Consider the following 26,273-nt stretch of genomic DNA (forward strand, 5'->3'; position numbering starts at 1 on the left):
ATTAAGGTGAAACATCTCGGAATCTAAAGATGACCGGCACAATGGCCGAACTGTGCCCCTACTCATGTTTTCAAAGGCACTAAACTGGAGAAATAGTTGGCAAATGTTTCTGATTTTCTTAGTTTGAGTTTTCTGCTAATGCAAAAAGCCAAAGGAATCTGTTGCATGCTCCTTTGAGGGCGAGCGGTGGAATCCGGATCATATGTGTTCGGTACGCATTTTTCGGAAGAAAAAAAACGAAAACAAAGTGTCCGAGTGAAAAAAAAATCGACGCGTCAGTAGTGTTTGATCCGTTGAATCTGTTGCATGCTCCTTTGAGAGCGAGATGCGGAATCCGGATCAATTGTGTCCAATTCGCGTTTTTCGGAAGAAAAAAAACGAAAACAAAGTGTGCGAGTGAAAAAAAAAATTGACGTGTCAGTAGTGTTTGATTCGTTGAATCTGTTGCATGCTCCTTTGTGGGTGAGCGACGGAATCCGGATCGTATCCGGTTCGCATAGTAACCGCACTATCGGTATCGATCATTCGTGTATATGTTCACGTATTCATTTAAAAATATATATTTATCGTTTACCAAAACGAATCCTTTCCCATATCCAAACTCCCAGTGTTTTCTTGTGGAAGTGCAGAGGACTCCTCGGCTTCCAGAAAGCAAGTAACACGTCAACATTTCCCTCCCATCCTCAAATTGACCTGCATTCGGACGCAGCCGGCGCCGGTATTGTTTGTTATAATAATGAGAGCACCAGTACTTACCCATTAAAGATGCTAGTGATCCTGAGTAGCATCTTTTGGTTCCCTGTGTAAGTACAGCTGTTCTTGCAATAACGGAGTAGCAACTGCGGGCGGTCAATCATGCTCATGCTCATGCTCATGCTCTGCTAATGCAAAAAGCCAAAATAAATAGTGCACTGCTGATGGATGCTTCCGTCGCAAGATTTGTGCCTTTATTTTAGTGCAATCTTATAAATTGATTCCAAACTGTTTCACCTTAAAGAGAAAGTAAACGAAGAGAGCCACTCAATGTTAGATAGGTCCTTCTGAAACGTTGCGCGAGAATACAAAAATTCTATTGTGCCTGCTGACAGCTCATTGTATTAGAACGTTTTATTTCATTTTATCCAATACATGCAAATATCCCTTTTGGAACTGAAACTTGCGATTCCCTTTTGGACGAAGCGAGATTAACTGATACATCATCTTCACACACACTAAGCTCATTTTACCGGAAATCGGTGAATTTCACCGTAATCTCAACAACTGGACAGTTCGATGGAATGAAACACTGTAACTTCGTCGGAATTTTACGGATTCCGGTGAATTTTTACCGAGTACTGTAAAAATTTACCGTACTCCGTTGATTTATTTTACCGAGCCGTTCAGCTGTTGAGATTTCACAGGAATCCGTAAATTAATTTAAGTGTGCGGTATGCTATCCTTCATTTGTTTCTGGTTGACATTCAAATACAGTCGGGTCTGCAATTAAGTGCACTCCTATTATGCGACATTCAGAACCAGGGCTTATAAGATTTCATTTTTTTAGGAATTATTGAATATCTCGTATGTGCTAGGAGGTAGCTCAGTACTGTTTCGACGGGTTTTCAGTACTCTTTACGCACTACCTTTGAAGTTGATGATCAGTTGAGTTGAGAACTTGGCCACCTAATACAGGGTGTCCGCCAATTATCCGTACACACTTTGAAGACCTGGCTTTATACAATCAAGCATGATAAACTCAATATCCTTGCATGGTTTCAAACATTGGCTTATTATATTCTTAAGAAGTAAGTTTGACACATTTTCGATTTAAAATAATTGCAAAACAAACCCAAATGTATTAAGGTGTCTTAAAGGGAGCTGTTTTCCGAGCTTTATGGTGGAAGAGAAATGTCCATAGAACTCACTGGATTTGAACCGTACAATTTTCTATTTCCAGTCTAACTTGAAGCCACTAACCTGTAGATTACTGCAAATAATAATAGGACATTTGGATTCATCTCTTTAAGGTTTTAGGGATAACACATCTCCAGTATGACTAGCGGCCCTCAAGAAAAACGTCTCCGAAAAAAAATAATTTGCCTATCTCAGTAACAAGCAATCAATTCGAAATTTTTTAAAGTTATGTTTTGTGTTAACATATAGATGTATTATAAAAGGTACATGGACATTGATTTTTCATTGTTTTCAATGCGAGATCATCTTTCCAATATTTTGCTGTTCGGATAATTTGCGGACACCCTGTATAATTTCTGCATAAGAGTAATTCAAGAATTGTGTCCGCCGGCAGCTAATTGTATTTTATTCCAATACAAAATATTCCTTTACGAGTGTATCGAAAAGTAGTCGTAAACATTTAAAACAATCTCAAATACATTGGGTTGTACCCACAAACAATTTTATGATCAGGAATACCTAACAATGTATTTAAAAATGTTATTATTTCAACAAAATGGCATACGGTATGTTATTTTTTTTCAATTACTAACAAACTGCGAAGAAAATCATGCCAGACCTCTAAAAAATTTAAATGTTAAACAAGAAACAAATCTTTGTTTGTGGCAGATCTCTCATGGCATACTGCAAAAAATATATCGAAAAAATCATTACCCAGCATTTGAGAATAAATTCAAAAAAAAAAAAAACAGAAAAAAGTGGTTTTTTGAAGACAGTTTTTTTTTCTTTCTACACGCTTTCTCAACCATTTCGCAACTGTTGAATAATTATTATACAGCTTCGCTGTATTATTGATTAAATATTATTTTCAAGCTGTTTCACAGCTTCCGGAATTCATATCATAAGTATCTGAATTTAATGTTCTCAACGTTACCTGCCACCGCTTGGAATCGAACTCACGATCTCTGCATCCACAAGTCTCGACGCTGTCCTTGTTGCCACCGCAGTCTATATCGATAGGCAAAGAAAACACACCGTTTTGTTCTACATCGAAAACGGTTCACACAATATTTTATAATGGTCGTATAAGATGTCATAGTCGCGTTTACACCACTTCATCAGGCTGTAAAAGGGTGCGACACGTCAAATGCAATGTTTACATCCAACAAGCTGAGTAGATGCGCCACTAGTTGTTGTTTTACAGCTTACTGCTGTATGCTCGCTGTATAACTGACGACAAAGCGTTTCTTAAATATATATTGAGCAGCATAACAAATCATATTGTATAGAAGCAGCCGGATTGATGATGGCGTGTTTTATTCCACATCATTAGGTTGCTATCTTTTACGGTGTTGAGTTGCTGCTTAGTGAAAGCAGCGAAATTTATTCAACAAAGATTTGTAGCTGCAAAATGTTTGCGTTACAGCTGTATTAACGCTAATCGTTCCATTTTTGACAGCTTCCATTTTTTGCTGCGTTCGCTGCTTCAATTCAACTGTTATACAGCACAAAGCAAATAATCTTGGCTTATAGCGCTAAAATTGTTAGTTGGGAGGAACAGTGAGGTAGACAACATGAACTTCTAAAATGCCCTTAACCGATAATTGTAAGTAATTTGTGTGTACACAACATCTTGAAATTGATTAAAATATACTATTTCAGCTAAAAGCTGATTCGCACCGACAATTTGGAGTTTGCGAGCTGCTGTAACGATTTCGGTGTTTACCTCTGTGTTCCCGTAACAATTGGGAAAGTTTTTATACATAATTATGGAGTAATATATGCAAAACATGGTGACCTATATATATGCAGCTGTATTCAACAGAGCTTCAAAAATTATTAATAAGAAAATTGACTTTTAAAAACCGACCTTATTTCAATCATTTCTGGCAAATTAAACAAAAAAACTTGTGGAAATATCCATTAGCAACATGAGAATTTTTAGTAATACCGAAGCACAATTTCAATCTAGTGAGTTCTTGGGCAGATGTCAAATTCTATACTGCTCATAAAGGCATAACTGTCCCATATGGAAAAAGTAGGCATTGAGAAAATGACGCTCAAAGTTTAAAGTTTTCTTTTTCATACAAAAGTTCATAATTTTCTACTGCATTTCCGTATGCCATATTCATTAAGCACAACCATAAAGATTACTCATTTGGCTACTATTGATCAACAAAAAATATAAACTTGAACATAATTTTAATTTTGCGGCTGCTATTTGGGTTCAAAGTTCATATAGAGACTGTTATGCCTTCATTTTTAATATGGGACTGCACTAACTTCATATTTTTCCACATCATTTTCAAACAAAGTGTGTAAATTTGTGTATACATGGTAAATTATATACTTAAACATGAACGTTGCAATGAAAAAAGGTGTTGGTTTAAAAATCAATTTGGGACAGTTATGCTTTTATGGGCAGTATATGAATCCTAAAAAAGTTCCTGAGAATTCTTCTCTTGTGAGTTCCTAGCGAGCTACACCAGAGCCTATGTGGGTTTCTGTGGCATCTTAGCGAACACCTGAATCTTTGAAAACATTTTAAAAGATTTGGAATTGGTTGAGAATTTATGAAGTTGATTTTTTGTGAAATAATGATAAAATAGGACAAATGTACTGAGACTAATTTTGATTTTAGAGATTTTTGATGTTCCATAAACTTTCCAAACCAACCAAAATTTTAAAAATTGTTTTTCAAATATGAAAAAGTTGATAAGTTCTGGAGCTCAAAATTCTATAACTTGAAAATTCGCCTTCAAGTCTTCTGTGCCACCTCTAAATCTTACTTATTTTGGCGCAAACTTTGAGGTTTCTCTTTTCATGTGATTTGAAATCAGAAGAGCACACGAATATTTAGTTTTGTGTGCTTTTGAAAAATAAGCCGCACCCTACTGTGCAGCCATCGTTTTTGATTAAGTCGCGCTATGAGCTGCTTTATTTAATTGGAAGGTTCAGCAACTGGAAGCAACTGGAATCAAATGATGAGTAACTGGTCATCAGCTGCTCAGCTTTACATTTGTTAGAACTCAGATGATGAAATCTAGTAAATTATTGTCGTAATGTGTACCAGCTTAAAAGCAGCAGCAATAGTATTTAACTGTGCTTTTAATGTCTGAGGTGAGCGCTCGAACTCGAATGTTTGCTACGCTGACGCTAAAGCCACAAACTATTTCAATGCATATCATTCGAGTTTACGGTGGAAATGTTTCGCAAAATAAGGAAGCTGACAATTCATTTGCTCTGAATTGACCTTCAGTGGTTGTCCGGCACTGTCAACTGTAAATTTGTTACCCTAGTAAAGCACTTAATCAATGGCCGCAGGGTGCATTACCCAACAGATCACGCGTTCGGAGACATTTGACTTATGAGTTTTATGGTACATCTTCAACGGGTCATAAGTAGCGAGAGCAGAAGGCGAAGTCATGGACGCAAATAAAACCCAAAAATTTACATAATTAGCCATTGGCGTCAGAAATGAGAAGAGCTCTGCGATATCGCTGGATATATGAAAGGGAACGGGCGTTTTTGTTTTGTCTTTTAAATGATTGTCTGAGAAATCTCAGTTGCATAATGTTTAGTTGGCAATGATTTGGTTTAGTTTGCATTAAGAGAAGTATGTGCCAAATAGAGCGTTATTTATTGATACAACAATTGAAATATATTTACAGTACCTTGGAAAGTGGTATGAAATCGAGCGGTACGAACAAGACTTCCAACGAAATCTGGAATGTGTGACGGCGGAGTACACCCAAAGCAAATTGGACGAATCTTTGGACGTCAAAAGCAAAGGATTTCTAGCGTCAAAGGATGCTTATGCCTCATTTGCAGGAATCGCGGTTATGTCCGACCCATTATCCAATCCTGCCGTGGGGAAACTGAACGTCACCTATGGAATCAAAGGTAAGGATTTCTTAGATATAGAGTATATTTGTTTTAACCGTTTGTTTGTACTTTACAGCCAACGGGATCTCCAACTATTGGATTGTGGACACCGATTACGAAAAGTATGCCGTAGTCTACTCGTGCACTCCAATAGAAGATTCTGAATCAGTTATAGAGGGATACTGGCTGCTCTCTAGAACGCCTGCACTCACTGACGAGCCCCAGATTATGGACAAACTTCAATATCTACAGTCGAATTACTTTGTTCCATCGCACGTTAGGCCCACCAATCAAAGCGAGTCATTGTAAGTTTATTTTGTATTTAAGCTTATAATCGGAATTCAATATGCTCTTCTCCTTTTCCCTACAGATGCCGGAAAGAACCCGAAATACCACCCGTTCCAGTAGTGGACGTTCTACCACCTTTACCATGAAACTTGGGTTTGTCACAATCCTATTTTAACTGGGACGCCTGAAATCCTCCGCCTAATGCGATATCTTCTGGTCCAAAGTTACCTGATCTAACCGTTAAATACTCTCACTTTCAACCGCAAGAGTGTGAATCTCCATTAATACTCTTTCCTCTTCGACATCCGTCCACACAAAAATAGCTCTCTGCAAGAGACGATAAGTTAATGTTATGTAAATAAATACAACTGATTAAAAACTGTAGAAACAAACAGAGACCGGCAAGCTTGCAAGTAGCGAGCGAGTTCAACCGGTCGTATGTGCGCGATTGGCATTTTAGTATCATTCCGAACATGACCGACTCTGGTGCTGCTGGTCGTCGTCATCATCGTCATAGACTCTGGAGAGCTGATTGGCTATCTCGTTTTGTCGTCAGCAGCACGCCTACCTTCGCGAAGGAATTTTTGTGATCTGGTTGGTGGTCAACGCGATCGGTCAGTCAGTCAGTGGGAGTAAAGATGAGCGTGTTGATGACACTACTGTCGGCTACGCTACTGTTGATGACCTCAACGGGGATCGTATGCCAGCGAATTGTTCAACAGCCCTGCCCTGACCCGGAGACGCGACCGATTGTGAAAAACTTCGATCTGGAGAGGGTGAGTTGAGTGGACATATTGGGAACGGGGAGGCCTTGTATGAAATTGTGTCGTGACTTTTTTCTTTGTACGGTTTATGTTTGGGAAAGTGGATGAAAAGTATTGACATTCAATCGGTAGTAGATTCTTTCAAAATGTCATCCAAGATCAGGATAGTTTAACAGTTATTCGATCCTTACAGATAGGGTAATTTACGGCTTCGGCACCATTCGACTATTATCAGCAACCAAATTTCAAACGCCAAATATGCTGCCAAGTATTCTGCTTTCAACCGGATGCCTCAATTGAATACACCTCATCATGCGGCTGATTTGGAGCAGCCGAAGAGATTCGCCTGCAGTTCTTATGGAAAACCTGCCGAAGGAAACGAGAACACGGAATAGTTGAAAAGATCGTTCAAATTGTTTTAAAACTGATAAACTAACACTAAAATTGATAAAACTTTCCTTACTTGTACCAATAGTTGCGGTAAAGTGTTCCTATAGTGGAGGATCTCATAAGAAACCCACGGATACCGCAACTATAGGAACACAAATTAAAAATATACCACAACTAAAGGAACAGTGTACCAATGGACCAATGCACTAGTTCACTAATTTGACGTTTGAGCGGTGTCAAGTTCACTCGTTACCATGGTCACATAAATAACATGACACGCTCAAACGTCAGATAGTGAACTCGTGCACTGGTCCATGGACCAATGCACGAGTTCACTAATTTGACGTTTGAGCGGTGCCGAATTCACTTGTTGCCATGGACACGTAAATAACACGGCACTGCTCAAACGTCAGATAATGAACTCGTGCATTGGTCCATAGTGGAGGTATTATTTTTCACTGACATGCCGCGGATTACTGCGATGAAATCATTTTTCTCATTAATTCGATGGTCGTTACCTGAGACGAGACTCGTGAAGACGGTTTTCTTTTTCTGTGATTGCTGAGTTTTTTTCTTATTCCACTTTGTGTTTATACACGCAAACAAATTTTGTTGTATAATCTACCGCATCCAAGGTAGAATTAAGAACTGCACCAACGATTTTCAACCGACTACAAAAATTTGTTAGGTTTACTATAATCTGGTGAAAATCACTGAGCAGTGCAGTAAATTTGACTATGTCCGTAGTAGCATCCACTACAAAGCATTGTATTTCAATCCGTGACACCCACCGTACAACACAGTGTGGTCAAAAGTATGAGCTAAACTTCTCAAATCAAGAATGTTTCTAGTCAAAAATACTACAACTCTAGTTAAAACAACAGAAGAAATTTTCTTGTGTAGTGATGTTGACTATGTTTTGCTAGAATTAACAGATTAATGTAGTCGGTAGAAAATCGTTGGTGCAGTTCTTAATTTTACCATGGATTCAGTAGTTTCTACAATAAAATTCATTTCAGTGTACCAATCATGCGCAAGCCGTTCAAGCTTTTACATGAACATCTCAGCAAAAAATGATTGCGTTTGCATCACACTGAATCATAAATAGCCTTTTGAGTGAAATTTCATGCCAGCAAACGATGCAGACATTAGAAATAACTAATCTTGTGTTTAGATTTATAAGCAACTTTGGAAAAAAAACTGCTCCCCCGACTGAAGTTTTTAATAACAATTTATTGTGAATACAATACTTTTCACTTTTGCAGCCATAAAAACGGCGGGCTGCATTTGACGTTTCGTGACAGTGGAATCTGGGCTGCATATGACGTTGATATTTTTCCTCTTCGCGAGTCTCTCTCAGGTCGTTGCTTCCCGTTACAACATTAAGGCGAAGTAGGCCGTCATTGAACTTTGAACTGGGTATCGATGATTGGGGCTAATTCGTCTCACGATTGCAAATTGAAGAAAATCGCTTGATTCAGCACTGACATTGCTGAAAAAGTATCAGCATACTTTCTGTATGTAAGCGCCAGCAGCGATACTTTTCTGAATAAATATTACTTATAATTACTGAGTTTTAGCACTTTGAACTTGCAAGCTGCAAAATCAACATTGCTGTCAAAAAAAATGACGGGCTACTTAGCCTTAATTGCGCTTCTTGAATTTAGGCTCTTAAATGAAGTTCAATCGTGCTTAGTACCTCCACCATTGGTACATCTAACCTAGATAACTTGAAGGAATACTACATTAAAATATTATAATAATTTTATTTTTCAACGCTTTTTCTTAAAAGATTTGGATATTAAACGAGGTATTATGTGAACACCGTGGCGCCCAAAGGCACTTTTTAATTTAATGATTGTTTTCATTTTCTTATATTTTTTATTGACTTTTCCTTCATCTACTTTTTCTTCTCTTTCACTTCTCATGCAATCCCTCCTCTAACATTCCCCATATTCTGTCATGAAACTCTATCTCAAGAAAAAAATTTACTTCACCCTGTGGTCTTCTTATCCACAGCAATAGATTAGGAATAAGACTAGGTGTCCATCTGTCTGTCGCAGCTTGATCCCACCAGTGTTGCCATTTTCTGATGGTGTCAGCACGTACTTTTTTTCGGACTCCTATTGTGCGACGGTCCCTGTAGCACTCGCTATCTTCCTCAAGAAAAAGGCTGATAGGTAACATTCCTGCTATCGCAGACTGTCTCCGATGATTACATCCTCTCTGGATTTACCGACTACCAATAGCATCACATCGTCCGCGAAGCCAACTATCTTTACGTCTCTGGGAAGATTCAATTTCAGGACATTATCGTTCATAATATTCCAAAAAGTCGGGCCGAGAATAGAGCCTAAGTAACGCCCGCCGTAAATGGAGTACTTTTTACTCCTTCGAAGATGTACTCAGGTACCGTAATCCGGGGGCAAATTGATCACTATTTTACAACTTTTTGTTTTTGAATTCAAATATTGCCAAATAAAGTTCGACAAAATCAGTACTCCATGGATTTTCATCAGTTTATGTACTCGATATTTCATGAAATAATATTGAACAAATCATAAAAATAGTTTTAATAATAAGAAACTAAAATGACACACTGGGGCGAAATTGATCACCGTACAACAAAGCAGGTTTAGGAATAAATAAAATCTCTATCTGTAGGAAGACTTAATATGGGTCTCCTAAATCTGAAAATGATGTCAAAACTCGAGTACCGTAAATTCGGGTGAAATTGATCACTGTGTCACTCGATTTTATGTCTTCCTAATGGAGCACAAATATCAATGTAACCTGCAGTGAATGAACGTTGTTTGTCGTAAGTATGTCCAAATTGTGTGTTGTGAAGTTTTTTGCGTTCAAAAATGATGACAAACATCAATAAACTTCTAGGTCTAAACAAGAATTTGGACATGGTATAATCCTGAAAGTTTGTGAGGACACTAAAGATATATCCCCAAACTAGATTTCATAACCAAAATTCGTACCAGTTCGTTGATTTGGTTGAAATAATTGAATTTCTGTAATATATCAAGAAATTCCTTAGAAAATTGCATACATTTAGGCGTTTTCTGCGTTATTCTTGAAATTTTAACATTCATTATTTCTATAAATATTGTATTGTTAAGAATTTGGCAAGCATATTCGGATTCAGGAAGCTCAAATTCATTATGTAAAGTTGTTTTGAAAACTAACAATAATGGCATTGATAAGTGATCAATTTCACCCCGAAATGAGATCTCCCGATTTTTTATTTTAGACATATTTTTTAGCACTAAAATTACATTTGTTAGAAAATTTCGGTACTTGAGTCAATGAGGCTCACCTTCATACTTGTTTTCCTGCATTCAGTTGTTTGGCATTGTCAACATTATAGAAATCAGACAAGAAAAACCTTGAAAAGTGATCAATTTCGCCCGAAATTACGGTATTTGATCAATTTAGCCTTGAAAATCTGCCTAATACGCCTAAATGTAGGCAATTTCCCTTGAAATAAACACATTATCTGAGAATATACGGTTTTATGAGCAAAAATCTATACTTGCTATGCTGTATGATATCAAAAGTGAGTTCAGTAGTCCATACTAAAGCTTACACAATATTTTAAACACTCAAAGTTGACATGTAGGCATAGCACCTATGGATTGTTTAGCACCGACAATTCCAACTGTACTTCTTACACCTTCAAAAAGTCTGAATGTTTCTATGCAAAACTGACCCTAATAAAAATGAAATAGTTCAAAATCATCATCAGACATCTATAAACTAGAAAACATGGAATGTATGTGGTGCCAACGAAACCTTCAGCATCCTTGGAAGGACATGATTTCTGGTTCCGACTTGATCAAATTCGTTTTTGATATTATATATTGGCTTTTCTCGGTGAAAACAGACAAAAACAGCATATTTTGCGTTACGCGTTTCGGCTTACTTCACTTCAGCCCTCATCAGACGCCTAAAATTACATTTATTAAACAGTTACAATTTACAAAGAACATTTCAATTTTCACATAAACACTTACAACATGCTGAACGCAACCTTACAGCTTGGTCTGTCACAACTATACTAATGGTTTTCCCAAAACCCCAATTAACGAGCGCACCTTGCTCATCACCCAGTTTCATTTTCGTCAATGTTTCCTCTTTCAGTCGTCCGTGTATGTGGCTCTCCACGCAGTCTCGCCAATAGACCATTGTACGTAGAGTTGAAATTACCGCACTCACGTTGCAGGTTTACGGTCTCTCTTTCTCCCTGCTTTTTGATATGGAAGACCTCTGCGATCATCCTGGTCTCTGGGTTCTCGATGCGTTCCAAAACAGTCGTTTTTTCGAAATCAAAGACATGGCCTTCTTCGATCGTGTGCACTGCTAATCCCGATTTTGGATTCCTCTTTTTGCTGTCATTCTTGTGTTCTGCAATCCTCACTTCCAGCATGCGTTTCGTCTGTCCAATGTAGACTTTCCCATCGGCCGCACCACATGGTATGGAGTACACCACATTCTTCTGCTTCCCTGGTGCTATGGGATCCTTAGTTTTACTGAAAACAGTGTTTTTGATCTTGTTTTGCGGACGGGAAGCAAGGATCACATTATTTCTCCGCAAGATTTTCCCAAGCTTTTCACTCAGGCACGGTATGTACGGCGTAGACACATATTTGTGGGGTTGATCTAACGTACTATCTACTTCCATTGTGTTATAGTGTTTGTGTACGCGTTTTTTCCTAACTCTGTTTATAAACCACGGTGGGTAGTTGTTTTTCCGTAGGATTTTCGTTGCTTGGTTAAGCGCTTCTTCACGTTTTTCCCCACACGTTAGCTTAATCGCACGATCAATTAGTGCGATCGCAGTATTTTGTTTGTGTTGGAATGGGCTTTTAGACGTGAAATCCAGATATCTTCCATCTAACTGTTTGGGAAGCCAGGATGTTGTTATCTGGTTATTTCCACGTTCCAACATCATATCCAGAAATTTCATCTTCCCACCCACTTCAATTTCTACCGTAAACTGTATTCGATCGTGGAAGCTGTTAAACGTATCCACGATCGTTTGGATGTGTTCACGCTTCGCAATACACATGCAGTCATCTACATACCGTTTATAGACTTTCATCTGAATTTCTTTCTCCTCCAGGTGTTTCATGCACTCCTGTTCTAGCTTCTCCATTACAACGTTGGCGATTACTGGTGACAATGGTGAACCCATCGGGACCCCAAACGTTTGGCCGTATACCGTCCCTTGGTACACAAAGAAGGTTGATTCGAGTGTTACCTTGACAGCTTCAATGAAGCTTTCCTTGTCTATGTTCGTGTGTTGTTCCACTTCACTCCATCTTTCTTCCAGGCATCTTATCGCGTAGTCCACTGGTACATTTGTATACAGAGATACAGTAGACAGTAGACGTTCAATCTGGCGCTTTCTGAAGGTATCAATAAGCCTGGCGAAAGCAAACAATAGGATGAAGTTTCTTCTAAACTGTAGAAGGTGCAAGATTGTTCCACCATGCCTCAAGATCAAGAACCATCTAAAACTAGATAACGAAACATCGAAACGAGAATTGGAGAAAGTCATGTTCAAGCACCGAATCCGCCTTTTGAGTGTGATGATAGCTGATACGAAACGCACTCTAGCAAGCAAGAAGAAAGTGAAACGTATGTTGGATCGTAAGATGGAGGAAAAGTTCGACCAAGAGGATGCACGAAGGGTACAGAAGATGGTGAAAGAGAAGACAGCTACCGTCTACAAAAGAATAAGAGCGAGAGAGATACGGAAAATGGCCAGACTGAAAACCAAGTGGATTACCAACCTGAATTTGGAATCTAATTGGATTGAGAACACGACATCAGTAGAAATTCCCGACTATGTTGAACGAACGTTGATGCTGGGACCAAATTTCAACACGGAGAGTCAGAAGAATCTGCCTTACATAGAAGTTGTGGCGAGCATCGAGAAAAACATTCAAAGCAAGGAAAACGCAGAGGAAATACGAGCCGAAGTTTCCAACGCAATGATCAACCATATCAATTATCATCGACAACCCCATCACCCCCCAGAGGAATGGATCCAAAAGGACATCAACAAATGCAGAAAGTATCTGAAGGAGAACCCAAACTTGGTTATCACGAAAGCGGACAAAGGAAGTAAGACGGTGATTCTGGATGCGGAAGAATACAACACCAAGATGAAGAATCTACTGGATGACGAAAATACGTACAAGAAGCTATCCACAAATCCAACCAACAGAATTCTCAGGAAAATCAACAGCTTCCTCGACGTTTGGAAGAGGAGAGGATACATCGATGTCCGTACCCAACGGAAGCTAAAAGAATCAAGCTGTAACCCACCAAGGATCTATGGACTACCGAAGATACACAAGGAAAATCGACCGCTTAGACCAGTAGTTTCCACGATAGGATCAGCAACATATAACATAGCTAAATACCTGTCGAACATAATCGGGAATGTGGTCGGAAAAACGGATTTTCATGTACGTAACAGTTTCGATTTTGCCAACGAAATAACAGGAGTTCATACGGAAGAAGGAGAAATTCTGTTCTCGCTGGACGTTGTATCTCTGTATACAAATGTACCAGTGGACTACGCGATAAGATGCCTGGAAGAAAGATGGAGTGAAGTGGAACAACACACGAACATAGACAAGGAAAGCTTCATTGAAGCTGTCAAGGTAACACTCGAATCAACCTTCTTTGTGTACCAAGGGACGGTATACGGCCAAACGTTTGGGGTCCCGATGGGTTCACCATTGTCACCAGTAATCGCCAACGTTGTAATGGAGAAGCTAGAACAGGAGTGCATGAAACACCTGGAGGAGAAAGAAATTCAGATGAAAGTCTATAAACGGTATGTAGATGACTGCATGTGTATTGCGAAGCGTGAACACATCCAAACGATCGTGGATACGTTTAACAGCTTCCACGATCGAATACAGTTTACGGTAGAAATTGAAGTGGGTGGGAAGATGAAATTTCTGGATATGATGTTGGAACGTGGAAATAACCAGATAACAACATCCTGGCTTCCCAAACAGTTAGATGGAAGATATCTGGATTTCACGTCTAAAAGCCCATTCCAACACAAACAAAATACTGCGATCGCACTAATTGATCGTGCGATTAAGCTAACGTGTGGGGAAAAACGTGAAGAAGCGCTTAACCAAGCAACGAAAATCCTACGGAAAAACAACTACCCACCGTGGTTTATAAACAGAGTTAGGAAAAAACGCGTACACAAACACTATAACACAATGGAAGTAGATAGTACGTTAGATCAACCCCACAAATATGTGTCTACGCCGTACATACCGTGCCTGAGTGAAAAGCTTGGGAAAATCTTGCGGAGAAATAATGTGATCCTTGCTTCCCGTCCGCAAAACAAGATCAAAAACACTGTTTTCAGTAAAACTAAGGATCCCATAGCACCAGGGAAGCAGAAGAATGTGGTGTACTCCATACCATGTGGTGCGGCCGATGGGAAAGTCTACATTGGACAGACGAAACGCATGCTGGAAGTGAGGATTGCAGAACACAAGAATGACAGCAAAAAGAGGAATCCAAAATCGGGATTAGCAGTGCACACGATCGAAGAAGGCCATGTCTTTGATTTCGAAAAAACGACTGTTTTGGAACGCATCGAGAACCCAGAGACCAGGATGATCGCAGAGGTCTTCCATATCAAAAAGCAGGGAGAAAGAGAGACCGTAAACCTGCAACGTGAGTGCGGTAATTTCAACTCTACGTACAATGGTCTATTGGCGAGACTGCGTGGAGAGCCACATACACGGACGACTGAAAGAGGAAACATTGACGAAAATGAAACTGGGTGATGAGCAAGGTGCGCTCGTTAATTGGGGTTTTGGGAAAACCATTAGTATAGTTGTGACAGACCAAGCTGTAAGGTTGCGTTCAGCATGTTGTAAGTGTTTATGTGAAAATTGAAATGTTCTTTGTAAATTGTAACTGTTTAATAAATGTAATTTTAGGCGTCTGATGAGGGCTGAAGTGAAGTAAGCCGAAACGCGTAACGCAAAATATGCTGTTTTTGTCTGTTTTCACCGAGAAAAGCCAATATATAATATCAAATAGAAGTTCACGGTGATCAATTCAACCAATTGATCAAATTCGCCCAGTGATCAATTTTTCCCCGGATTACGGTACTCTCATGCTGTACAACAAATCGGCTATTGCTTTCAAGCTAGCACAGTTGAAAGCATTCATCACGTCTAGTGTAATCACTGCACAATGATAGTGTCCTCTCCTTTTCTGCTTTTGAGCTGCCTCCATGGTTTTCACAACAGTTTGGATGACGTCCACATTAGACCTTTCTTACCGGAAGCCGATCTGCATATTAGACAGCTTGTTTTCGCTCTCCGCATGCTTCGTAAGTCTGTTCAGGATTACTCTCTCCAGCAGTTTGCTGGACGTATCCAGCAAGCATATCGGCCAATACGCTGGAGATTCACCAGGCGGTATCCCCAGCTTTGGCAGCAGCACCAACTTTTGTCATTTCCAGGAGTCCGGGAAGCTGCCATCGTCAATCCTGTCGATCTGTGTCAATCCTGTGGTTCTGAACACATCGGGGTGCTCGAAGATCGCTGCTTTCAGAGCCAAATTTGGGAGACTGTCTGGTCCTGGGGCTTTCTTTGTGTCCAAGGCTTCCGCAACACCGATCAACTCCTCATCTGTTACTCGAGATTCATCGTAGTCTTCATTCTGCACTCCGTAAGGAGTGGGCGGGTTGATGCTTCGTGTTGCGGGAACAATCCGTCAATAACGACCTTTATTCTCTCCGGGAACTTTTCCGGTGGCATGGTTGGTCCTTTTAACTTCGCCATGGCTACTCTTTCCCACGGATTCACGTTTGCCTTGTTGCGAAGTACTTGAAGGCTACCTTTTCTGCGGATCTTGACGTTCTGTAGACGAGCCTACGTTTCTCTCTTTCAGCGTTATTGCAAGCCCGCTGCACTCTCTTCTGGCTCGGAGGCAGCATCCACGTAGATTGGCAATGGTCGAGTTCTACCAGTAGTCTGGACGGCGAATATTAGTTGGTTTCTCAACTCTCGGCATGGTTACATCGCATGCAGGAGTTAGTGCTGGCGTTAACCCGTCTGCACTGAGGTTCAAAGTGATGTGTTCAAGTTTTAGCGTTTCAACGAATACGTCTTTCTCGAAGTCCGACGTTTTCCAACTTCGTACGTCTGTCTGACTTTTGCAATACACTGTCTGGAACCTGCCTGCAATACAGTACCAGATAATTTGATGGTCACTTTGATGCCGGTATACTCTTTGCACAGTTCATGTGTCTTGTTAGCCCCGGGCTGCAGAAAATGAGGTCGATGATGGACACTCTGGCTTTCCGACGATATGTGCTGATGGTACCTTCGATGGCTAAATGAACATCTAGCTTTGCTAACGCATCTAACAGATTGCATCCTCTTGCGTTGGTTAGGCGGCTTCCCCACTCGATCCCCTAAGTATTGAAGTGACGAATGGTTTATGATCGGTAAGCTCTTCCGTTAATCTGTCTAGCATACGGTTGAATTCTAACGGCCATCGCGAAGATGCATAGCCACTACAGATGTACACACCATCAACTTTGGCGATTACAAAGCCTTCAACTGCTCATTCCACCACTTTCTGAAAGGGGTATATTCGCACCGTCTAAATTGCCGCTGTTTAAGTTGCATCTGCTACCTAATGCCCATCTATAGGTGGGATTCGGTATGGCTCAGAGATGATAGCTACGTCACACTCTATTTCCGCTACGGACTGCCACAGCAAATGCTGTGCATCTCCAATGTGTCATGTTTGCAGACGCTTGTTTAAAGGCCGGACATCTTGGGCCTTCTGAGACATTTTTGTTGTCCTCGTTGATGACACAGATCAGACATTTCGGTGGATTCTGGCAGACTTACGCCTTCTCCACACCACCTACAAAGTTTGCTTCTGTCTGGCCCATTGCAGAACCGTGCCAGGTGGTTTAGAAAGAGAAAAATGCAGCGCGGGCTGCAATTCTGTAGCATGGTACACGACAAAACGTGGAACGATACAGACTGAAGCGGAAACGCTCTCAAAAAATTCGGAAGTTCTATCAGAAGATCAACACATCTCGCAAAGGCTTCGTGCCACGAGCTAAAATGTGCCGGGATAAGGATGGCAGCATCTTGACGGACGGACGCGAAGTGATTGAAAAGTGAAAGCAGCACTACGATGAACACCTGAATGGTGCAGATAACACAGCCACACAAGGTCAGGACAGCGAAGGCTTTGGCTACGTCCGGACAGTGGAAACCAACCATCTCCCACGATGGGGGAAGTGAAAGATGCCATTCAATAGCTCAAAAAAAACAAGGCCGCTGGCAAGGATGGTATCGGCCCGAACTCATCAAGATGGGCCCGGACAGGTTGGCCGCTTGGCTGCATCGGTTGATAGTCAGAATCTGGGAAACGGACCAGGGAGGAGTGGAAGCAGGGGCCCAGATAGCCGTAGCGGTAAACGAGCAGCTATTCAGCAAGACCAAGCTGAGGGTCGTGGGTTCGAATCCCACCGGTCGAGGATCTTTTCGGGTTGGAAATTTTCTCGACTTCCCAGGGCATAGAGTATATTCGTACCTGCCACACGATATACGCATGCAAAAATGGTCATTGGCATAGTAAGCTCTCAGTTAATAACTGTGGAAGTGCTCATAAGAACACTAAGCTGAGAAGCAGGCTCTGTCCCAGTAGGGACGTAACGCCAGAAAGAAGAAGAAGAGGAGTGGAAGCAGGGCGTTATATGACCTATCTACAAGAAGGGCGACAAACTGGAGTGTGGGAGTTATCGTGCAATCGAGTTTTGTGGGAAGTTTTCAAGTTTCAAGTTTTAATCGACGGCCACTCCTAGGCTGCTCAATGGGGGATTTGTGGGTTGGGAAATGCTGAGCACAGGGTCGCTTATTCTTAATAGCACCGTTACGTTGATTAAGCCGGTCACATACCTTTGGCAGGAGCTGGATTCTAACCGCCAGCTGTCAGTTCCGTACAAGGGGAAGGAAATCAACTCTTTTCTGGATCAAGGTTAACCAAGGTAATAGAATTTAAGGTGAACATCGTATTTCTGCAGCGAACTACCCATATCGAGCCGTGAATGATCCTTTTTGGGCACGGGAAAGCGAGCAAAATATCAAAAGGGTGTATGTAAACCAATTGCGGGGTTTTCAAGTAGAAAATTACCACCAAAGCTTCTATTTTCATGCCTACATTTATTTTGCCCCTCTGGAGAGAGATACATCATTCAATAGGTGTACTTGCGCTTTTGATGGTGGTGGAGTTTACTGTACAGTCAGTGGCTAGCTTGGTGGTAGGCGGTGGCATGCATGCATCGGAGGGGTGGCTATCACGGCGGTAACTGGTGTCTTGACTGGGATGGGTTTTTGGCGATGGTTGAAAGCTGTCGCAGACAATGCGATGGCCGACTCTATCCACGATCGAGCTTAAAGGATTGTCGATTCCCAAAATGGAGATGGTGGGGAATGGTCTTCAATGGAAATCTTCTGTCCGCAATTCCAGAATCCTCCAGATGACGGTGACTTGGGTCCGGGTACTGGAGTAATGTCCGGTTTAGACCGGTTCAAAAGGACTTGGAGAAAATTCTGTGGATGCACAAAAAAAAGTCCTCCGGTTTGGGGCCCCGAAGGTCAAAAATAAAAGACCCAAAAGTGGACCTATTCCGGGAAATAAAAGATGTCCCTCTCTTCCTTCAGCAATAATATTTGATAACAATAGTAACAAAAGAATTGCCTTTTCTTTTAAAATCCAATTGAACAATAGGGATTGAACCTTTTGTTTAAAAGTTCAATTGTTTTAGCTATATGAACAAAGGCACATTATAATTTGATTCACCTTTGACATTTTTATAACTAACCGTACTTTGAAATATTCATCATACTTTAACCCGTACTATAAGCTTTAAGTTTTACCTAGCTTCTAAGATTTTATTTTGCTAGCAAGATCTAAAAGAAAAACCACTAATTAGTTATATACACCTTAATTTTAGACATTATATTTTTTACGTTTTAAGAATACACGGCGCGCACTACTATATAGGTAATATTACCTGTGATAGTCACGGACAGAATGAAAAAAAAAAAGTTCTTGAATTCTATATTTGGGACATTAGTCAGCAGAAACGACCCGAAGTTTGGTAACTCACCCGAAGTGAGGCCACTCAGATTTAGGTTGGCAACATTTCCACGCAGAGATCCAGTTAGGCCGACTATATTTAGGTAACTCAAATCGCTACAAATAAATGAGAAAACGTAACGTGTGTTACTATAATAACGCTTTTGGTTCTGCATTGACAGCCAAAGGTCACGCCAGTGAAGCTGTCATTTCAAATTTTTGAATTTATGATTTGGGATGGGAATAGACCAATCCAGTTGCCTGCGTAGTAGTGCAATGTTGACAAAATTTTCTTTGTTTGCTGTGAGAACTGTCACAACATTGCTTTTGTTTGCTGTGAGAATCCAAATATAAACAGAATTGCTGCAAAACAACCACTTCTTTGTTGGCCTGCTGTTGACCGAAATCTCAATAACGTCAAACAAACATCGATACGTTTTCATTCTGAGGAAATCGACTTGTGTAAGATTGATTGTGCGTTGGTGTTCGTGGCAGTTTACTTGGGGACCTCTATTGAGAACCCACTGGCAGGCTGGTTCAATGTAGTGGGATGTTTGAGGAGGAGACTACAAACTATAAAATATGGAACCGACGGTAACAAAAAACCAAATGTCCCATAATATAGATATCAACAGTGGTCATTCCTGGGTTATTTTGATTGCTCAGATAAACCAAAAAGGTCATTTATCTATAATTGAACTAGCAGAGTCACAGGGGAGTAGTGTTGGATCCGTTGAATCTGTTGCATGCTCCTCGTGGGCGAGCGACGGAATCCAGATCCATTGTGTACGGTTTGCGTTTCACGGAAGAAAAAATTGGGGTGGGTAATGTCTGTTACATTACCGCGGGGTTGACGTAGAACTACTATGGACACAAAATCGATCAATTCTGGGTCAGACTCTTGCAACAGTTTTAAGGGAGTCTGTCATTTGGTTTGGAAGCTTTTTCAGAGTTTCGGATTTCAAAGTAGAATACTTTAAAAAGGATTTGATTTGTTTATGACGATTGAATGATAGTGAAGGTTGAGTATGAGTGTAGACCTTCTCCTTTTCTTTGTTCAGCTGGTAGGATGCCGAGGTCGGTCCAACGATTCCGGTTGAGCATAACTTCCGGTTCGTAGGCGCCTCGACTACCATTACCAGTGTCCCGACGTACTCTACTCGACTAGTCCCCGACGGTGGACCTAGTCTACACCGACGAAGAATTCCCCGGCGGTGAAAATTCTCCCGAGACCGATTTTTCTTTTTCTACGTTTCGAGCCGACCGGAAGGGTGCCGAAGTCAGTCCAGCGATTCCGGTGGAGCCTAGCTTCCGGTTCACTGGTGCCCCGACGACCCTAAAACCGGCGATGATACATTTGGAATTAGACGGTAAGTCCACCTTCCGTTCTCCGCGTTGTTCCACTCTTGCTGCCACTTAGCCAACGAGTCCGTTCTGACAGTCCTTCACACATTTCTGGTGCCTCTTCGCTCATAACACTCCACGTCCTCGGCCAGGGTGATGCAGATGGGCATCATGCCAGCGATAACGCATACTGCCTCCGATGAAATCGTCCTATAGGCGCTCGCTACTCGTATGACCATGAGTCGGAATGTGCTGTTCAACATCCTCCGATTACGCTTGGTTTTTACCGCTGCGGCCCAGACTGGGACTCCATACCTGAGAATAGAGACCGCTACACTCGCTAGGAGACGCCTTTTACTACTTCTCGGTCCTCAGACGTTCGGCATGATCCTCGCTATCGTGTTGTCATGTTTGTCATGTGTATGAATTTGTAAGTGTACTAGTTTTGTGCTGTTATTGATCGGATGAAGTTTTCAGAAATTAACTCTTTTTGGATTCATTTTGGTTGTCCAGAAAATGACCAATTGTCGTTATGTGGTTCCGGAAACCAGTGTTTGGTGTTCCAGTGCGCATCGTACCTTCGTGCTGTGCGTACACGAATTCTCTCTGCTCTTGGAAGTTTTCTTAAAAACTACCTAAAGCAATAAAACAGTACTTTTCAGTGCTACAAAAACAGTACTTTTCAGTGCTAAAATTAAAAACGGTACTTTTCAGTGCTACTAAAACAGTACTTTTCAGTACTATTTTTTCTACTATTGATCCCTTTACGATCCTTGTTTGGACCCGTGCCTTCGATTTTTCGTTGGACCCGTTGGCGAAAGCTAGCGGTGGTAATCCTTCTTGGACACCGTCTTGGGAAAAAACCTTTCGAAGGTCACGTCTTCTTTCGTTTATTAATTAAACATGGTATCAACAACTAACAAAAGGAAGGGTGAATCTCTGAATTCACTACTTCCTTCCAAAAAGTGGGTTTTAAAACTGTCACTACACGTGGCAAGAATGGAAGAAAGGACGTTTTCCCGGAATGCGAACTTTCTTCCAAGGGTGAAATGAATAATTGTATCGAAATGAGCAATCAGTTCGATGCTCTAGACAAATTTTCCGAACACCAAATCGAAGCAGCCTCTAGCCCAGGCTCTTTGATTCAAGTGAGGAAGCAAAGAGTGCCGCCTATCGTGGTCAGTTGTTCCGAATTTGGGGGATTTAGGCAGGAGATCTTGAACTCCATTAGGGGAATCAAGGTTTCCTTCCAAATCGCAAAGAAAGGAGACTGTCGCGTTTTGCCGGAAACTCTTAAAGATCGTGAGCTTCTTCTCAAACATCTTGAAGAGAAGAAGCACAATTTTTTTACTTATGACGACAAAACTGAACGTTTGTTCAAAGTTGTCTTGAAAGGTCTCTCAAGTGACTATAAATCACCTGAAGAGATCAAAAATGGAATAAATGATTTACTTGGATTTTCCCCAGTCCAAGTAATCATTATGAAAAAGAGAACCCAATCTGGCATTGTTCGGAAAGGGCTTTCTCAAGAATTTTATTTAGTTCACTTTAACAAAAAAGAACTAAATAATATTAAAGCTTTAGAAAAAGCAAAACTTTTGTTTGATGTCCGTGTGACATGGGAACATTTCCAGAAACCTGGAGGAAATTACCAGAACCCCACTCAGTGCCGTCGGTGCCAAAAGTGGGGTCATGGTACAAAAAATTGTCGCATGGATGCTAAATGCATGATTTGCGGAGGTTCTTCTCACGCCAAAGACGTCTGTCCAGTGAAGGAAGATACCACCAAATTCATATGTTGTAATTGCGGGGCTAACCATAAGTCCAATTTTTGGAATTGTCCTTCACGCAAAAAGGTCATTGAGGCTCGTGCCAGGCAGATGAAAGATAATATCCGTTACGATAACGGTCGTTTCCGGAATTTGCCTGGTAGAGTATCGAACAATGCTCATTTTTCAGTTAACGATCGCTTGATCATGAATCATACCCATCAGGAAGATCATAATCATGCTCATTCACAAACTAATTTTATTCCGTCGGGTAGCTGTTCGAATCTTTCTATTTCGAATGTATCTACCCACGGTAAATCCTTTGCCGATATCGTAGCAGGAAATTCGAACTCCTCCCCTGTTCGATCCATGGGTACCCATTCTACTTGTTTCAAATCAAATGGAAAAAACCCTACCGCCACAGGTAACTCCGCTTCTTCGTCTACCGGAAATTCCAATGGGAAATCACATGACATGTCTGCCTCTGATTTTAATTTTCTAACTGAACAATTGAATCTAATGATTGATGCAATGTTCAAAGCCACCACTATGACTGAAGCAGTCCAAGTAGGTGTAAAATTTACAAATCAAATTGTTATTGGATTACGTTTTTCTAATGGATCCAAATAATAATTTAAATATTTTAAATTGGAATGCTCGTTCTCTGAATGGTAAAGAGGACGAGCTGTTTAATTTTCTTACGGTTAATAACGTGCATATAGCAGTTGTTATCGAAACGTATTTAAAACCTGGATCTAAACTCAAAAGAGATCCTAACTTTTTTGTTTATCGTAATGATCGACTTGATGGGGCATGTGGGGGAGTTGCAATCATCATTCATAGGCGTATAAAACATCAACTGTTTTCATCATTTGAAACTAAAGTTTTTGAAACTTTAGGTGTTTCTGTTGAAACACAGTTTGGTAAATATACTTTCATAGCTGCCTATTTGCCTTTTCAATGCTCTGGGCAGCAAGTTAATTTGCTCCAAACTGACTTGCGTAAATTGACTCGCAATAAGTCAAAATTTTTTGTCATTGGTGACTTCAATGCCAAACATCGGTCATGGAATAATTCTCAAAGTAATTCCAACGGCGGAATTTTATTTGATAAGTGCTCTTCAGGATATTTCTCAATTCAATACCCTGATAGCCCCACATGTTTTTCCTCTTCTAGAAATCCACCTACGATTGATTTGGTCTTAACCGACTCTAGTCATCTTTGTAGCCAAATGATTACTCATGCTGATTTTGATTCTGATCATGTCCCTGTTACATTTCAAATATCCCAAGAAGCGATTCTCAATCCTATCAGCTCCACTTTCAATTATTTACGAGCCGACTGGAATATATATAAAACGTATGTTGACTCAAATCTTGATGTTAACATTTCTTTAGAAACTAAACTTGATATTGACAATGCTCTTGAAACTTTAACAAATTCCATTGTTGAAGCCCGGAGCATTGCAATTCCAAAATGTGAAGTAAAATTTGAATCCGTGATTATAGACGATGATCTTAAACTCTTGATCCGTCTTAAAAACGTGAGGAGAAGGCAATTTCAACGCACTCGCGATCCTGTTATGAAAATTATATGGCAGGATTTGCAGAAAGAAATTAAGAAACGTTTTGCTCAATTAAGAAACAAAAATTTTGAAAATAAAATTTCTCAATTGGACCCTGGCTCTAAGCCCTTTTGGAAATTATCGAAAATCTTGAAAAAACCTCAGAAGCCAATACCGGCATTGAAAGAGGAAAACAAATTATTACTAACTAATTGCGAAAAAGCTCAAAAACTTGCTATGCAGTTTGAAAGTGCGCACAATTTTAATTTAGGACTTACTAGTCCAATTGAAAATGAAGTTACTCAGGAGTTCGAAAATATTCTCAATCAAGAGAACGTTTTCGAAAATGCCTGGGAGACTGATTTGGAAGAAGTGAGAACTATTATTAAAAAATTCAAAAACATGAAAGCTCCTGGCGATGATGGAATTTTCTACATCCTCATCAAGAAACTTCCAGAAAGTAGCTTATCATTTTTAGTTGATATATTTAACAAATGTTTTCAATTAGCATATTTTCCTGACAAATGGAAAAATGCTAAGGTTGTTCCAATTTTAAAACCAGACAAAAATCCTGCAGAAGCTTCTAGCTATCGTCCAATCAGTTTGCTTTCCTCCATCAGTAAACTTTTTGAAAAGGTTATTTTGAACAGAATGATGGCCCACATCAACGAAAATTCAATTTTTGCCAATGAACAGTTCGGATTCCGCCATGGACATTCGACCACTCATCAACTTTTACGTGTAACAAATTTGATCCGTTCCAACAAATCTGAAGGCTATTCTACTGGTCTTGCTCTTCTAGACATAGAAAAAGCATTCGACAGTGTTTGGCATGAAGGTTTGATTGTAAAATTAAAAAACTTTAATTTTCCAACATACATTGTTAGAATAATTCAAAGTTATCTGTCTAATCGTACACTTCAGGTTAATTATCAGAACTCCAGATCTGAAAGACTTCCTGTAAGAGCTGGTGTTCCTCAAGGCAGCATTTTGGGACCAATATTATACAATATTTTCACATCTGACTTACCTGAGTTACCTCAGGGATGTCAAAAATCTTTATTTGCGGATGACACAGGCCGCTCCGCCAAAGGACGAAGCCTGCGTGTCATCTGTAGTCGATTGCAAAAAAGTTTGGATATTTTTTCTTCATACTTGCAAAAATGGAAGATTTCTCCTAATGCTTCCAAAACTCAACTAATAATATTCCCACATAAACCAAAAGCTCTTTATTTGAAACCTTCAAGTAGACATGTTGTCACGATGAGAGGGGTTCCAATAAATTGGTCAGATGAAGTTAAGTATCTAGGGCTCATGCTAGATAAGAATTTAACTTTCAAAAATCACATTGAGGGCATTCAAGCCAAATGTAATAATTATGTAAAATGTTTCTATCCCCTTATTAATAGAAAATCAAAACTTTGTCTTAAGAACAAGCTTTTGATATTCAAACAAATTTTCAGACCAGCCATGTTGTATGCTGTACCAATATGGACTAGCTGTTGTAATACCAGGAAGAAAGCTCTGTAGAGAATTCAAAATAAAATTTTGAAAATGATTCTGAGGCTTCCTCCCTGGTATAGTACCAATGAGTTACATAGAATATCCAATGTTGAAACATTGGATCAAATGTCAAATACAATCATTAATAATTTCAGGCAAAAATCGTTACAATCTTCTATTGCCACGATTAATGCGTTATATGTTTAGGTTAAGTTAGGTTAAGTATATTAAAAACGTTTTTTTTTCTCTTATAAGCAGGTGAAATCAACTCACCTGTAAAAAAACTGAACTGCTACGGCAAATGAAATGTAATATGTTGTTAACAAAATGTTAATTAAATCTTAAATTTGTTTTACCAAATTAGGATGATAGTGTTGTCAAATAACACAGAACACCTAGATATAAGAAATGAATGTAATGTTTGGAATGATACTAATAAAGAAATTAAAAAAAAAAAAAAAGTGTTTGGTGTTCCAGGTATAATTCAGTGATGTGCGAGATGATTGAGGGTGTTAGTTTGGTCATCGCTTTCTTGTGTTGTTTGGCTGGGTGATCGGTTTCACTTCTGGCTCCAGTTGTAGTTTGCCAAACTCCTTCAGTAGATTAAATGTTCGATAGCTAGGGTGCTTCGATCGAGAGAATCGATAGAATCGGTCTATGGTAAGAAAAATATGAACAATATCGACTGCACTCTACACT

At 40.0% G+C, this 26,273-nt stretch overlaps 1 protein-coding gene across 2 annotated transcripts in view; it reads left to right on the forward strand.

The window, feature by feature from the left end:
* LOC5572154 (apolipoprotein D) overlaps nt 1–26,273 on the forward strand; it is a 35,266-nt gene that overhangs the window by 2,554 nt on the left and 6,439 nt on the right. Inside the window, exons 2-4 of one of the 2 annotated variants that reach the window (XM_001660179.2) lie at nt 5,565–5,796; nt 5,855–6,083; nt 6,149–6,509. In XM_001660179.2, the coding sequence (XP_001660229.2) occupies nt 5,565–5,796; nt 5,855–6,083; nt 6,149–6,212 (525 nt within the window). In that variant the 3' untranslated portion in view covers nt 6,213–6,509. Of the gene's footprint in view, nt 1–5,564; nt 5,797–5,854; nt 6,084–6,148; nt 6,843–26,273 lie in introns of those variants that run through there. The other variant, XM_001660178.2, reaches the window with a different exon arrangement.

Source organism: Aedes aegypti, chromosome 3 (assembly GCF_002204515.2).
Source record: "Aedes aegypti strain LVP_AGWG chromosome 3, AaegL5.0 Primary Assembly, whole genome shotgun sequence".
Lineage (NCBI taxonomy): Eukaryota > Metazoa > Arthropoda > Insecta > Diptera > Culicidae > Aedes > Aedes aegypti.